The 15,676-nt window shown below is 44.9% G+C and overlaps 1 protein-coding gene across 1 annotated transcript; it reads right to left on the bottom strand.

Annotated features, from left to right (window-relative positions):
• Window positions 1-7,656: 7,656 nt before the first annotated feature.
• Window positions 7,657-15,193, bottom strand: LOC118790317 (CREB3 regulatory factor-like). The gene is made up of 6 exons (XM_036547226.1): window positions 15,126-15,193; window positions 14,368-14,541; window positions 13,857-14,046; window positions 13,271-13,344; window positions 9,520-9,642; window positions 7,657-8,227 (listed from the first exon to the last, which is right to left on the bottom strand). Exons 1-6 carry the CDS (start codon window positions 15,184-15,186, stop codon window positions 8,121-8,123), a joined length of 729 nt encoding a protein of 242 aa, XP_036403119.1. The 5' UTR covers window positions 15,187-15,193; the 3' UTR covers window positions 7,657-8,120.
• Window positions 15,194-15,676: the final 483 nt, after the last annotated feature.

The raw sequence follows: 15,676 nt of genomic DNA, 5'->3' as shown, positions 1-15,676 counted from the left end.
CTGCAGGGAGTCAAATGCAACCCTTTGATACACACGTGCACAGTGCAGTGGCTTTCTTTGCAAGACCCAAAGTGCACCACAGTGAAATGAGACAATTGGACAAAAGGCACTACTCTGCTGATGTCATCTGAGCAGCTCACAGGCACCTGGCGAATCACAGGGCACCTGAGAACAGTGAGACAAGGGAAACCTAGCCCACAATCTCATCCCTATCCTCTGTGCAACAAAGCTAATTTGTTCCACTGCTGTGGTATCCCAGGTGTCTTGCTGAATGGGAAAGCTCAGGATACTTAAATCCTCTTCCTATGAGAGAATAACATTTTCTCTCCATCATATCTCGTGCCCTCTCTCACAACTCTCACACACAGTGGACACTAAATAACAATTCTAAACTGAATTAAGCATGCACCTGTCTCAGAGGAGAAGTTCTCAACCACTGATTTTTTTTTTATCCAGTTGTATTTACCTTCAAATTTTATTTTTAGCTCTAAAAAAATTACAGAGGTCTAGACCTCGGTGACCTCATAGCTGGTTATGGGCATGGTCACACTTCACACACTATTGGATCATAGTTAAAATATTCCTGCAGTCACCTCTAAATTACCATAATAAGAATGGGCAAGTGGTGAAAAAATGACCATGAAGTGCATGGTTAAGCACTACAGGAATTTTAATAACCAGTCATAGTTAAATAGACATGTCATTGTCCTGTGTTTACCATTTATCCATCACTATCAGTGCAGCATATGTGCCAACTATATTTATTCTGTCTTATACAACATACCTTTGTAATTGTCTAAACAAATATCCTAGTTGGATAAAAACTATGTAAAAATAGTTGTAAAATGTAAAAAAAAACAAACAGTATGTATATGTTTCATATGTCTCACATGTACATTTCAGCCACGTACATACTTTCTGCCTCTGAGTTTGATAGTCAAAAATAATTATTCACCACATGTAGAAACATGTATCTATGCCATGCTGTGCTTTTTGACCTGAACTACACAGCTGATTTGAAGCCCTTCCTAATGCCAGTGTAGGTAGATGGTGGGATAACAGATTTGTCACTGTGCTAGCAGTGGAAAGGCACTATTTGAGGAAATCGGCACTGAGGCTAGGGGTCCAACACCACAGTCATCGGTTGCAAATCCTGTTGAGAAAGTCTGAGATTAGATTGCAACTAAAGTAGTTCAACAGAACCTGAATATATAGTATACACCTCAGATATTTTACGTAAAAGTGCACTGCACTCTTATTCCATTCTATAGGTTAAAACACAGCTGCATACATGAAGAGAATGTCAGCAACCACAACCATAAAAGATTTATTTTTGAATTTGCTCCCATGAGCTGAGAACACATTAATAGCCTTACTGACCTTCGAGGCAATGATTTGCAAGTCCTGTCTGATTAAGCTGTTCACCTGGTGGAGTTTTACAGTGAGGCATAAGAAGGCTGTTAAGAGAAAAACACTGTCTGTGAAGAAGGCTTTCTGCTGAAACATTTCAACCTTTAAACTCATCTTCCTGAAAAAAGGCTGTCTGCTGATTTTAATGAATGATTAATTCGTGTTGTGTTACTGTTACTGTTAGACGCAAACCCATACAATCACGTGCCATTCACACCACATGAAAATACACGAAATGCCTGCATGTGTTCGTCCGCTTGTGCCCAGTAGGCCTACATACTCATGCAGCCCTTTGGGTCTTGTCAGCAATATCCTCACTAAAACGGTCTCCTTGGTTCTTTTTTATTTTATCTATCATACTTCCTTCTGAGATTCCTTGATATTTGAACTACCACAAATGTCCGCATATGGGTAATGTGGGGCGCCTGCAGCACAGTAGCGCCCTCTTGTGGGAAAATGTTTGCTCAGATCAATGAAGAGCAATCATGACATAATCACAATCCTGAGTGCTTGATCGGACCCCTGGAGCCACTCCGATCAATTAGCCACATCTCCATTACTGCAGTTTTCTCAGTCAACCGGGAAACTATCTTATTTGTCCAAAAGGAGGTAATCGCATTTTATTCCGGGCCGTTTTCAGTAATACGATTTAGGTCTCTTGCGCCAGTAAGCGTTGCTGAGGAGCGTGGTGTTGAATTTCTGCCGACAAAGGGAATGAAGTGTTAATTTTTGCTTACAAGAACAAAATCCTCAGGTCCTGATCGAGTTAAGGTCGATTGGGTGCTCGGCGGATCAGCTTCTTAAAGGAGAATCAACCCGTCGCAAGAGGAGCGTAATCCGTCTTCTTCGACCTAATGCTTTTTAACACGCCCTGAGAGAGCTGCGGCGCACGGCGCTGTCGGGAAACCCGAGCAGGTTAATAGAGACCTCCTTCGTTGCTGCACCTCAGGAAATCCCGCTCAATACAGATTTGAGGAGTTGTGTTTCACAGCATGAGCGCAAAACGAGACAAATTTATGTGGTTTCACTGACTATTTTGCAGAAAATTCAAGTAATGCATTTAGGTAATAACATACTTAACCCTTCGGTAATGCCCTGGTGCATTCTGTATACACACAAAGCCAGGGTGAAAACAGTATGTAATTTCCATTTTGTAGTTCGCATATCTGCATAAATATCTCTTGGGTGTGTAATCCACCGCAACCTCTGCATCTGCTGTTATCCCATTACACAGAATTACATACAGCTTCTGAGCCACTCAAAACACTTAAGGTAAGGACTTTTAATACAAAATCATTTTCCAGTGATGTTACTGGCTTCCAGTGAATGTCTGACTTGGATATTGGGGGCAAAGATACCGATTCTTACTGCCAGAGAAGCGAGTGACATTGCAAATCCTTGTGGTCATGAAAACTGAATGAGGGAGAGGGAGAGTGCTGGGGCAAACCCAAGCAAGCCTGAGCAGCATGGTAACACAAGGGGTGGGACAGCCTGAATGTCAGACTGTTAAATGTCTTTTGTCCATCACTGTTGCATCTGGTCAGTCCCCAACAACTGTCATTGGGCCAGGCAAGGCACAATGGTTTCCAGGAATATGGGCTTTGGATGTCTAGGAAAGTTGTAGGTTGTTACAAGGACAAATATAAATACCTTGATGCTGAGCTGAGTTGATGATGTTTGCCATGTCGAGAACATGAGATTTTTCTTTGTGCCTGGTTAAAAAAGAACATTACATTCAGACACAACGGCCAGCCAGCACAAAGATTTTAGCCTGAAATTGTCATGAGGTCATTTTTCTGAATCTCACTGGTGCATACACTCAGGCCACACCCCTTCATTCTGACAGAGCCAATGACCTCCTCAGCCTATGCTGTCTGCTGTGGTAGCCATTGTGGAAGTCAATAAGTGTCTCTGATTGGGCTCTTGTTCATTAGACTCACAGACAGACCAACAGAAGAGCAGATCTGACCTGACCCTGATTGCTTGATTGATTGATGCAGCTTTGTTCATCTGTATTATAATATACAATAAGGTGGGTTAAAATGTTGGCCGCAGATAGCATTTGCCCTGAGTTCACATCTCTAGGCTGTGGGAGCAGATATGACCCAGCAGCACTACAAAAGGCAGGTTATAAGATTGTAAGAGTAGTTGCTCTGGATAAGAGTGTCTGGTAAATGAACATAGTGTAATATAGGATTATTGTCTATGGATTGTTCCTATTTCAGACAGTTTGTCTAGTGGACTATGCCCTTCCATGTTTTGACTTCCCTAAATTGGGGGCCAGCACAGCAGCTTTGATTATTACAGGGCTGCCAGTGTAACTACCCCTTCTGCTATTTTTTTGTCACTCAGCTGTCATTTACCTTATCTTTCCAGTTCATTCTATCCAGTGGTTGTTGCCACATTTCTGCCTCTCCTGTTGGACTACTGCACCATCAAGTGGTCACCACTGAAACAACAACTGGACCGCAAGATTCCAGTTCTGTTCAAATCAGGCCATGTTGTAGAGCCTTTCAAACAAGAATGGACGAAAGCCTGTTTTGGCCCTATTTCTGGGCTTGCACACCAGTATTGCTGAAAGCCTGTTGTTTTGTTTTCCACTTCAAAACCTTGACTCTCACCTTTTCTGCTACAAAAAAGACTGCCCCGACCTACCTCCAGGACCTCATCTTACCCCACGCACCCGCTCGACAACTTCGCTCTGCTACATCCAGATGCCTCGCTCCTCCCACCAACAGAACAAAAGGCCCACGCTCCTCAAAACGTCGCTTTTCCATCATCGCCCCCCAATCGTGGAATGAACTCCCCACCCCCCTGAGAACAACTCCTTCACTCCAGCCCTTCAGACGTGGGCTGAAGACACACCTCTTCAGACTCTACCTGGACTGACACCCTTGCCATTTTGACCTTGTAAATCTACGATTCTTGGCTTGTACTGGCTTGTATATGTCGCTTTGGATAAAAGCATCTGCTAAATGAATACATGCAAATGTAAATGTTTTGGTCCTGTTTTTTCTTTCTGTTTATGTGCCTCGAACAGGTCCTAATGGCACTGTGGCACAGCCAAATCTCACAAGGTATTCAGTCTGAAGGCCTTGTGACTGAAACCTAAACTTTCTCTCTTTTCCTTCTTTATTTCTGCTTTGCATCCTTCCTAACGTCTTGACAGCATTTCTGAATTTCACTCAGATTTCACACTTAGTGAGTCCAATATGTCCGCCAAATATGTTTCTCGCCCCACTAATAGCCTATTTCACATATGTATCATTCTAAGCGTGTGTATTTTCATGTATGTACCTCACATTTGGCTAAAACAGGAACAAACCTCACATGTGTGCAAAATGTCCTTAATGGCCAGGTCTTCAATATGGTTGCAACAAAACCCTTTTCCCAGGTTTCCACAGCATCACCAAAGACCTGTTGCTCATAGTGCCTAGATGTTCTCAACAGTAGGTGGTTCACATTTTTTGACTTCTCACAGCATTCACTCCCGTTCTCATATTTGGTGTACATACCAGGGACTGCCTCAGGGTGTGGTGGAGCTGCTCACATCATAAACTTTAATTCAATATGTCAGAATTCACCTCATCATCTCATGCCTGGCACAGTCCTCAGGCACAGACTCTACATGTGCTTTTTACAGCTCAGGTTTGCCCGCTATTCAGTTTCAAAGTCTCCTAGTTGGTTAGTTCAATTACATATTTCATATTGTATTCTCTAATGATAATACCTGCGATAATGATAGTGATAGTACCTATCAGAAAATTCCATATTAAATTACAGCTATTACAAGTTTTTTGCTACATACTATTGTATGCGATGTTGTTCTGGAACATTCATTACATTGGATGCACACTTCATTCATTTTGTTTTAACTGAATTCCAATTTGCCTTGAAACATATAGACACTTTATCAACAGTATTTGTGTGCATTTAACCCAAATTCCCCTTGTACAACTGCTGGGACTATTAAATAAAACAGAGCAAAGAATTTTAAAAATATATACTTTATTAATACAGCAGCTGTTTATAAATATTAAAATATACATTTTACAGGTGTACAGTACGCTCACAGGAAACAAAATATTAGGCTCCTATTTGTACGGCACTTTTTTGTGTATTTTTGTTATTTTTTAAAATTATTTTTGTATTATTGTTACGGAGAAAATGAGGAAACCTACAAGTGTTAATGACGTTCGCCAGACCAAAGCAGGAGCGTTTTTTTTTTTTCTTTTTTTCTTTTCCGCTGTGGAATTAAACAAGAGCTGTTATGCAGATCTTTGTAGACTTATGACAGACTTATGACACAAAGGCCTCTGGAATGACAATCTGTAGTCCACTTGGGGGCCATTACCTTATGAACTGCAGACTTTCCTAATCCTTTTGTTCCGTTTAATAACAAGTAATAATATAGTGTACAAAAACTGCTGCCCAAAAAACACATTCTAAAGGCCTCTTCAGCATGGGTCCTGGAGGGCCAGAAGGTGTATGGATGTCACGCTGACAGACCTTTAGAAATCGATTAGCTGATTTACCGGATTCAGTCCAACCCCCTCTGTGTGCCCTTGGAGAGTTGGAAATGAAGACATTCAAAAGAGCACCGGACCGAGGCCTCAGAGGACTGGAGCTGGGGCGTCCTGCGCTAAACAAACTGACGACGACAAGCTGAAAGGAAATGGCATACCGTGCGACCCCTCGAGTCTCACCTCGGCCGAGGTAGCAGTCCAAGGAGTCCTCGCTCTGAGTGACGTGTTAAAACCATGTCCTCCCGGGGACAGGACCTCTAACATCTGTCCTCGGTATGTGAGTGTCGCGGCAGAGCTTTTCTGTCCTATCCCCTTAGCGGACGGATGCAGAAATTGCCCTGTTAGCGCACCAAATCTCCTCAAATTAGCTCACATCGCTAGCAGGGGGAGGGGGTAATGACCGCTGTGGTCTGCGGATTAAGCAGGGCCCTTGCTGTGCTCTTCCCTTCAAGTAGACATGATTGGCAACATCATTGCTGGCTGCGCTAAAAGACCACAGGTTCCAGAGGCACAAGGCCAGCGTGCGTAGCGCAATGGCACTGAGGACAATTATAGTTATTGAAGTGTCTGAGTGCAAGAATCAGTGACTTCAAGTGAACAATCCCCCCCACCTCGAGGGGGATGTTGTTTTTAGATTATTGACGACTGGATTGACTTGAAAGCAGCTCATGTATATTTGACAGTCAGGTATTAAAAGGGGAATATGTACAAAATACAGCATTTAGTTTTCATATGCACCGGCAGAGGGCACTGTTTGACATTTCTTTCCCCCCCATTTCATTTTCCATTTTATTCTTTTGTCATTTCTTGTTAAACCTTTTAATAACCATTTTTTGACCACCAGACATCGGTCTTTGGTATCACATTCTCCAGTGTCTCCTGTGAAAAGGTTTGTGTTGCTTTTAAATTTCAATTTTATCCAGGACCCATTCTGCAGTATTGCTTGATATTGATTGGTCACTTCGTAACCGTCCGTTTCCAACAACCTGCCGACACCTTCTTGAACCTTCTGCAAACTGACCACGGTAGGGGTCCAAGATGACCAGAAAAACACCGAACTCCCCTCAAGAAGTACGGCCCGAGTTTGGAGCGCACTCAGTTTACCATTGACAGCTGCGTCTCCTCAGAAGCGTCGCTTTTGTCTGGACCGATGGGGGAGGGGGTGACGTGTGAAGTAAACAGACCTCTGCTAGAGTGGACAGCAGCTCGTCTCCACTGGATTGCCCGGCAATCCCAGAAGGCACTTTCCCAAGAGCCAGAAACAATGCCCTGGGACTACGGAACCGAACAGAGGTGGGACCTGGTATCTCTGGCTGTGGTTGTTGGGTCGTTGCCCCTGGTCCGTACGCTGGGCGGTTTGTGCACAGCGGGAGGTGATCGGTTTGCGGCGCGGCGCGGTAGTAAAGTGCACTCCAAATTCACACGAGTCCACTTAGGTTCAACAGAAGGCATAGAATAGGCATTAAAAGCAGTCGGTTTGCTGTAGAAATCCAATCAATGAAGAGTGCTCTGCACAGTGCTTTTGAATGTCTGTTCTGGAAGATAAGCATTCACTTCACAAAGTAAATTAAACACAGGCAAACAGGCATGTATTAGCGCACGCACACACAGACTCAGACACACACACACACACACACACACACACACAGGTACATCAGATCTTTCTGAAATGGGAAAACAAACATTTAAAATGCTTATTCATGCCCTCTGTTATAAGCACCATTTTTCACAATTACAAGAACTCAGCTCACAGTCTGTTTAATTTCCTGTCCCCCGTGCTCCATATAAAACCTTCTGACCACGGCCAACACTTACAATGAGCGGAGCACAGTGTCTTTTTTTTTTTTTTTAGGCACAATGGGATAAAAATATTCTAAGCCAGGGGAGATAAACCATGCGCGCACACGCGCGCACACACACGCCTACCAACACACACTAGAACCGTAGCAGCAAGCTTGCATTGAACAGCATTCAGAAAAGAGTAAATACTGCTACCAAAGTCTGTGGACATTGTTTTCCCTAAAACGATCAAAAGCAAGACACTGAGAATACCATGAGAATGCAAGCCTAATGAAAGATAATTGAGAAGCTACTTCGCCTCTGACCATGTCTCTCCTCGTCTTCATCTGGGTAAGAAAGTGCAAATGACAAGGAGGGGGAGGGGGATGACATGGTCGCGGAACGTCAGGCAGACGGGTCCTTCTTCTGGGGGCGTTTGGTCCCCTGCCCCACGGCGCTGCACTCCAGGATCTTCTCCACAAACTCTTTGGTCCGCCCGGCCACGCGAGGACCTGTTGGGACAGGGCCGCAGGGCGGGGAGAGACAGAGGGGTGTCACCACCACACCTGTGCCCGGACGGCCGGGATTCGGCCTTCACCCGTGATCGACAGACCTCCCACCAGTTCAGAGACAGAGTTCCCGTGACAGAAAGCTTAAGTGTAACCAGCAGAATGCTGGGAGATGGTGCCTGATGCTGGTTAATACTCCACCAGCGCCTGGTTTGTGGACGTACAGTGAGGCATGAACTGAACCAATGTTAATTACAAGGCTTCACCCACTACAACCGAGTTGGTTCAAAGTCAAGGCGCGCAGTGCGGGCTTTCAAGGTTTTAAGGGAGCACTACATACACTCAGTATCTGCTCAAATAGACATTTGGAAGAACAGCAGCATTGGGATTGGGTTTACCTCAATCAAAAAGTTTCCACAGGGCTGGGGGGCTGGGTTGGTGGTGGATTTGGGGGGGGGGGGGGGGGTAGAAATGGGATGTCTGCATTTTGGCAGGTGCAAATACATTTTGTGGCAGAAGATTTGCAAAAGAGAGGTGAAGAGTGCTGAATTGAACAGTGTTCCCAAACGGCTGCCTCTGCACCGGGCTGGCTGAAATGAACCTGAGAACGGACATTGCGGTTTATAACTGAAGGGAAGGAGGAACGTGGCAGAAAAGAAAAGCAGCAGATTTTGCACACAGCGCAGTGCATCTGCATTGTTTTGCCCAGGGTTCACTTTAGCGCATGTGCCAGTCCCACGAAAATCACCCCCCCAATAGAGTGAACAGGTACACACCAATGCCAGCTGGCAAAGTGTTATTTGTCCCAGTTTGGCAGCTTCTCCAGCAACACGCTGGGGAAATAAGCAATTTACAGACTGTACTCTCAAAACTGATGTCATTGTTTGATCTTGTGATGCAAATCCTGAATAGAAATGGTGTTCACAACAGAAAATTCAGACATGAGAATGTGACTGTAGCTAAGCTGTAGCTTTCTCTTACTTTTTCCTCATTTTCCGCTGTAGTTCTGAAAATAAATGCTAAATGTATAATCTATACAAAAATCTATATATTGTGAAAATGTAACATCAATAATAATAAATAAAAAAAAACAATCCTAGTAAATCTAAATACCATATCCTCCTTGAACACTGACTTTAATTTTGTATGCTTGAGGCAAACATACAATGTCTGAACTCAACAGTCAAAAATACAGCATATTGCTCTACATACTAACCACCTTGCTTGCTGTGTAAGTTGCATTGTGTGAGTGCTGCCACGCTGAAGCGCTTGACGTTGTGTCTGGCTGGACTCACCGGCCGATTCCTTCAGTATGCTCTCCAGCCTCTGCGTCATCCCCGGCTCCTTCTCTTCCTCGCTGCTCTCCACTCGCTGCCGTATGATCTCCTTGATCCGCAACAGTGCCCCCAGCAGGTTGTCTGCGCACGAGAAAACTGGGACAGCTCAGGGGGGGCGGAGAGAGCCACATCACAGCGCTCTTAACCCTCCACGTTCCCCTCAAGGTGAATGGGCCACAATCACCCCCGATTCTTTTGTGTAAAATGCCCTACTACACCTTTTCACTGGTTTTATTGTCTTACATTAAGTAATTTTGGTCCTCTCTTTCTCAGCTTTTTTCCCTTTATCTTTATCTGCATATATTGGTCCATTAAACCCGATCTAATGAACAAGGCACCACACATTCATGCTGCAGTCGTTAAACATCAGCCAGATATACCAGTGCTCAGTCCCTAGTTGCTTTCTCATTTTGTTACACAGGACATTAGCTGGCCCAAATCTGGACAGCTGACCCGGCTGCTTCAGGTCAAAAAGACAACGTTCTCTTTCCTACAGGATGAGAAAAAGGGTTATTACTATGCCCTAACAAAGCCTATTATTGTTTCCAAAGACGTGGAGGGCACTTGGGTTCAAAAGCAGGTGATGGAGGTAAGTTGAGTGACTCATCTATGTGGCCCTGTGAGTCAAGGCAGTGCAGAAATAGCCCAATACAGACTTCAGAGATGGTCTCATGCAGGTGTCTGTCCATGGACAGAAGGGGGGGAAAGTGAAACAAAAACCAAATTTCAGTATGATACTTCTGTTTACAGCCTTTCTGCAGCAGCTAGCTTGCTTCAATAGCTTTCAATAGCTATCAAAATGATTTCAGGCCTAAAAATGAAAAAGTTTTTTTTTTTTTTTATCTTGTCTTTCTAGTAGACATGACAAAAAAACCCAAAATACAAATGCTACTAAAACAACAGCTACCACAGAGCTATTAGAAAAGATTTAAAAAGAGTAATTTAATCAGCATGGTCCTCATCATTTGCCCATTTGATCATTTGACCATACAGAAGCGTTTCCATTAAAATGACATTTCTTAAATACGATGCTGATTTGCCCTTGATGTCCAGACCATTCTTTACTCTCACATGTTAAAATTAATTTCTGCTCTTTCCGCTTCAGAGTTGGCGGCCGCAGTAGAGGCAGCTCAGTGGGCAGCAATCTATATCCAGTCCCTTCCTCCTTTCCAAGCAAACAGCTACTTTATGATCCAAGTAATCTACGTCCACATAAATGATTAACCAGATAAACATGGCGTGCTGGGATTGACTCAAAAGCATTACAATCATCCAAGAGTAGAGCAGTTTAATTCTACATCACATCTTGACAACGATTTCACCTGAGTGCTCATGCATGTTCACGTCCCCCTGATCGACCCCAAAGTGCTGCCACTCTCCGGTAAACACACAGTTAATCAGACTCTCGTCATTTAACAGCAAGAAATGGGAAGCATTGTGGTGTAGCCGTAATGTAATGTAATATAATGTAACGTGATCTAACAACAGACTCCAGCATGTCTGTTTGACATTTCACTGCATGCTGTATGTTGAAATAGCTGTTTTAAGACTAAAACAAACTGGCATAAGAAGCTAAGAGCCGCTTGATTCAAGAGCAACAGAGACCAAGTTGTAGAAAACCTACGGAGAGCTGCAGCCAAGCAAACAGCAGAGGATGGGCGGTCCCAGCAAGGTTGCCGAGCAACCAGGCTTTCGCTTTCGTCTGAGCGGTTTGTGTGTGGTCTACCAGAGCTAAAAGTTATATTTTAAGCACCGCTTGTGCCTCGCTCTCAAGGCTCCTTTTCTGTTCATTTCCGCAAGCGGCAATGATGTACGATAAGGAGGAAGCCACAGACTGCACTCTGTCAAGACATCACAAGAATTTGTTTAAACAGATTCAGGGCCCAGCTGGTAGGAGAGGGCTGCGAAAACCTGCCGATAAGACAGGGCCTACGTAGCTGGATTGAGTTTGGGAACATGTGACATCGTAAACAACAGGTTCAGTCAAGGACACTTGCATTATGGCAAGGGGGAGGACAGACATGGTGTCTTCGAGTAGCGTCAGAGCTAACACATGCTTCTTTTGAAGTGAATGAATGAATGAGCCAAACATTTCCTCACAAGGAGTCATAATGCCACATTTCATCAAACAAAGCATATGTCAGGAGGGTTGTCCTTCCCTTTACTTGCATTCCTGATCAAAATTTTGGAGACCTCTTAGTTGTGTTAAACTGGTAGAGATTGGAAAAGACTGAGTTATGAGTTTGCCTTCCTATATACATTGCCTTTGTTTTCTCAAAGCAAAATGACACTGTCAAATCTGAGATTATGCATCTGTGAGTGCATACCTGACTGTTAGCACCTAACAGAGAGACCATAAAGAACTGCACACAGCATAATTGATTCCTTGAACATCTCTACTAATGGCTAATACACCTGTACCCTGGGGTGGGCCATTGACCTGATTTCTGAACAAAGTCAGATACGAGAGCTGTGTGCTTGAGTCTTGCTACATTTTGGTAAGAATGATGCACTTCTTTCCATTCAAGCAGAATTGCATGTAATTATAACAAATACAACTTAATACATTAATTCAAATGCTTGTGGGTTAATCACCATATACAAAAATCTGTATTCTACATAAGCCAGAGAATGATTCCCTTTAAACCTGAGAACATGCAGCATAATTTCAGCGTCAGATTCACCCTGGTAATGCCTCATGTGAGTTTGACCACGGCCGACAGGTACATGCAGGCCGTAACTGTACACCGGCCTAATGCTGTAGACCCCATCAAGTGCATCAAGTGCTTTGACACAATAACTGCCCTCATAAGCTGCCAATCAGTTTCTGGCAAGTCAGAAACATTTCGTCAGGATCGCTTTCGGTGTCAAGCTTCACAAAAGGAGCTCACAAAACAGGCAACAAAAAACACTGTTTCCTATAAACCCACAAGAGCAGCATAAAAGTCTGTGGATTAAGAAAGACATGATGGCAATGAGACCTGTCAAGGAAAAAAAACACTGTAGAGAAATAAAGATACCTGACCCATAGCTGGAGCCAGAGTATGTAAACTACCAGTGACCGTCCCCTGTGACAGACAGCTGTAACTCTAGCTCTATATGTACAAAGAACAGTCTGTGATTTCATATGTTCTGCAGCTGTATTCTCCTCTTTAAAGTCTGTAGCATGAAAAACTTTAGCACAGAAATATTAATATATATATATATAATAAAATATATATTAAAAAAGTTAATAAATAACTTGCAGCAAAAATCTGAGCCTAAAGGTGGTGGCAAAAAACTCGAGATTGATTCCACAAAGAGAAATTATGGCCACTAAGGTTACATGGCATACAATGTTACAGATGCGCCTGCACACAATGCATTGTATGGTGCAATTCATACTTAAAAGCGCTTTTAAAGAACAGAGGGTGGTCTTAACCTATATCTGGTCACTCCCACATCTGACTCTCTAAACAAGGAAGTTTAAATTTTTGAGAAACAAGTAACTTTTGGAGGTAATCTTTTGCTTGGTCTGTCTGTCCCCAGCGTCTATAGCTTAGTGGGAGGGCACAAAATAGATTCAACAAGTCCAAGCAGCTCAATGTTTTAGGATGCTTTACCTTTATAGCATGGGGCTGAAACTGAAACTAAAACAGTGATCGCTTTCTGTGCAACTGACATTTTGATGAAAGCCAGTGTGGCAGCAGTGTGAGGCACTTGCACTTACCGTACTCCTGGTTCAGCCCCCACAGCTTGATCTTGTTAGCCTCGTGCTGGGCCTTCTTCTTTAGGCGACACGCTCTGAAGCCGCAGGAAGGGGAAACAATGGAGGCGCTAATCCACACCGCTACATTCAACAGAGGGTCACACTTTCACTCACCAGGGGGCACCGAAACCACTATGAGGCTCCCTGCACGCGCTCACTGCAAACAGCTTGTAATTATATGCGACACAGCATTAATGGGATTTATTAGATCCCATTCTTGATAATAGGATGAGGGTGGCATGAAAACTAATACACAGCCCTTTATGCCACATTATGGAAACAGACAGTCAACATTAACAAACCAAAGAAGGACAGGGATGCCTTTGAGCTTAAAAAGATGGTGGCCAGTGGCATCAGCTTTGAATGCTGACCTTCAATCCAGTTAGTAAATACATATCAATGCTAGACTTCCATTCATTCATTCATTCATTCATTCATTCAATTCCTTTCAATTCTCCTGCAGCCTACGTTATGGCATCTTTGAATGGAGAGTTTCCTGCCCCACGCCCTTCTCTGCGTCCCTCTCTAGCTGCCCCCCTGGCCTCACCTGGAGGCCAGTTTGTTCTTCTCCTTGCGGGAGCGTGCCCTGGCAATCACGGCCAGGTCGTTGACTGGCCGCATTCCCTCGATGGCGGCGTTGAGCCGGAGCAGCTGGTCGCCGATGTGGCACAGCTTCTGCGGGTTGGGCGTCAGGTCGCTGGCATCTGTCTTGCGAGCCTTCCGCTGGCATTTCTTTCCTGTGCCAGCACGCGAAAAATCACGTGATGCAAACCCTGGTGGGCGTCCACTGGAACGCCAAGACGACCCCTGCGGCAATCCCACTACTGCCACCAAGCTCAGTATTCAACTTCATAAATAGCGCATCCAACATTTGGTAGTTCCTGACAGGAAATTTCATATGAGCAGGAGGCTTGAAATTGTGCAACAAGCTATTCAAAGGGACAAACCTTTTCCCATATTATGCCGTGAGCACATTTTTATTTTCATGTACCCAAAATGTCATGCCGAAATGTATGCTGTAGTGATAGTTGCGAGTGATGTTGTGCAGGGTGTCTCACCGCTGGCCGAGGTGTCCTCTTTGAGGTACAGGGTACTCGGCAGAGTGCTCGGACTCCAGGACACGGGCAGCTTGCCCCCCTCCCGCTTGCTCCCCGCCTCGTGGCCGTGGCTGTACTCCCAGAAGCACCTGCGCTTCTTTGGTCTGGTGCTCCCCTGGCTCTCAGGGTCCTGGTCTGGAGCAAACAGACATTCACACAGCCAGTATTTTACAACTGATTATAGAGACACTTGCCCATAAATTTTATGAATAAAACCCCCAAGAAACTGGGGACTGAGTACAATCCAACAATCACTCACACTGTCCTTAATTTGTGCCACAGTTACATTTCTTCTTGATATATGCAATGTTTTCCGTTCATTGTCAGGAACATTATATCAAGTGTGAAGTTACAAAAGAACCATGTAACATTTGCTTAATGTTATCATTATAGACAAACCACAAAGTGGACAGACTGAATAAATCCTAATGAGAGGGGATCATGTGCAATTAAAGCACCCTCATTTGCAAGTATATGTTTAGGTCTAAAGGTCACAGTTTTGCTGTGAACTTCCCAATTACATATAGACAAGCTTTCTGCTATTTTTACTAACACCTGTAGAACCTACTCAGGTGTGCAGACAGCACTCCTCAGGACTTATAAGCATACAGTACATTTAAGAAAAAGGGCAGTGCATTGCGAGGCATTCAGATTTGACAATGTTTGGTACTTCATGAGAAGAGGCGCAATTTGGACCTATGACATAAAGCAGAACCCACCACACTCAGCTCCAGAGAGGCTAGAGTCCCTGCCCTCCACTGCGTCCTCCTCTTCCTCCATGCCATCATCATCATCCTCCTCCTCCTCCTCCTCCTCCTCCTCCTCCTCCTCCTCCTCCCCCTCCTCCTCTTCCTCGGTGTCCCCGGTGTCGCTGTCGGAGCCCTGGCTGGTGCAGGAGTCGCGCTCGGCGTGCAGAGAGTAGTTGTGCTCCTCGCTGCAGTGCTCTGAGGTGGAGGGCGATGATTCAGGGCCCTCCAGGGGCTGCGGATCCTCTGCTGCAGTGGCCTTGGAGATAAACCTCTGGCACAGGACCCCCGGCTCTGCGCTGGCCGCTGATGTCACTACCACGGAGGGTCGCTCAGGTGCGAGGGGTTCGGAGCCGCGCGGTGACCGGGTGCCCCCTTGCCCCGACGGGGGCTCTGCCGGGTCCCCCCCGCCGCCGCACCTCTTTGGCGGGGCGCCCTCAGGGCTCGCTGGCTCGCCCTCCAGGCCCACTTTGGCGTAGCGGGTGATGTCATCGAGCGCGGAGATGTCCCAGCGCTCGTGGTGC

This window comes from Megalops cyprinoides, chromosome 15, assembly GCF_013368585.1.
Source record: "Megalops cyprinoides isolate fMegCyp1 chromosome 15, fMegCyp1.pri, whole genome shotgun sequence".
In the NCBI taxonomy this organism is placed as follows: Eukaryota; Metazoa; Chordata; class Actinopteri; order Elopiformes; family Megalopidae; genus Megalops; species Megalops cyprinoides.
The sequence above is the reverse complement of the archived record's forward strand: the minus strand, read 5'-3'. Positions and strand labels throughout refer to the sequence as shown.

Bases quoted from the DNA above. Each gene is read 5' to 3' on its own strand.
- LOC118790317 (XM_036547226.1), bottom strand. From the start codon at position 15,186: ATGGAGGAAGAGGAGGACGCAGTGGAGGGCAGGGACTCTAGCCTCTCT. The intron at 14,047-14,367 runs GTGAGACACCCT...GTGCTGGCACAG, and splicing joins AGAGGACACCTCGGCCAGCG to GAAAGAAATGCCAGCGGAAG. The intron at 8,228-9,519 runs GTGAGTCCAGCC...CTGTCCCAACAG, and splicing joins CATACTGAAGGAATCGGCCG to GTCCTCGCGTGGCCGGGCGG.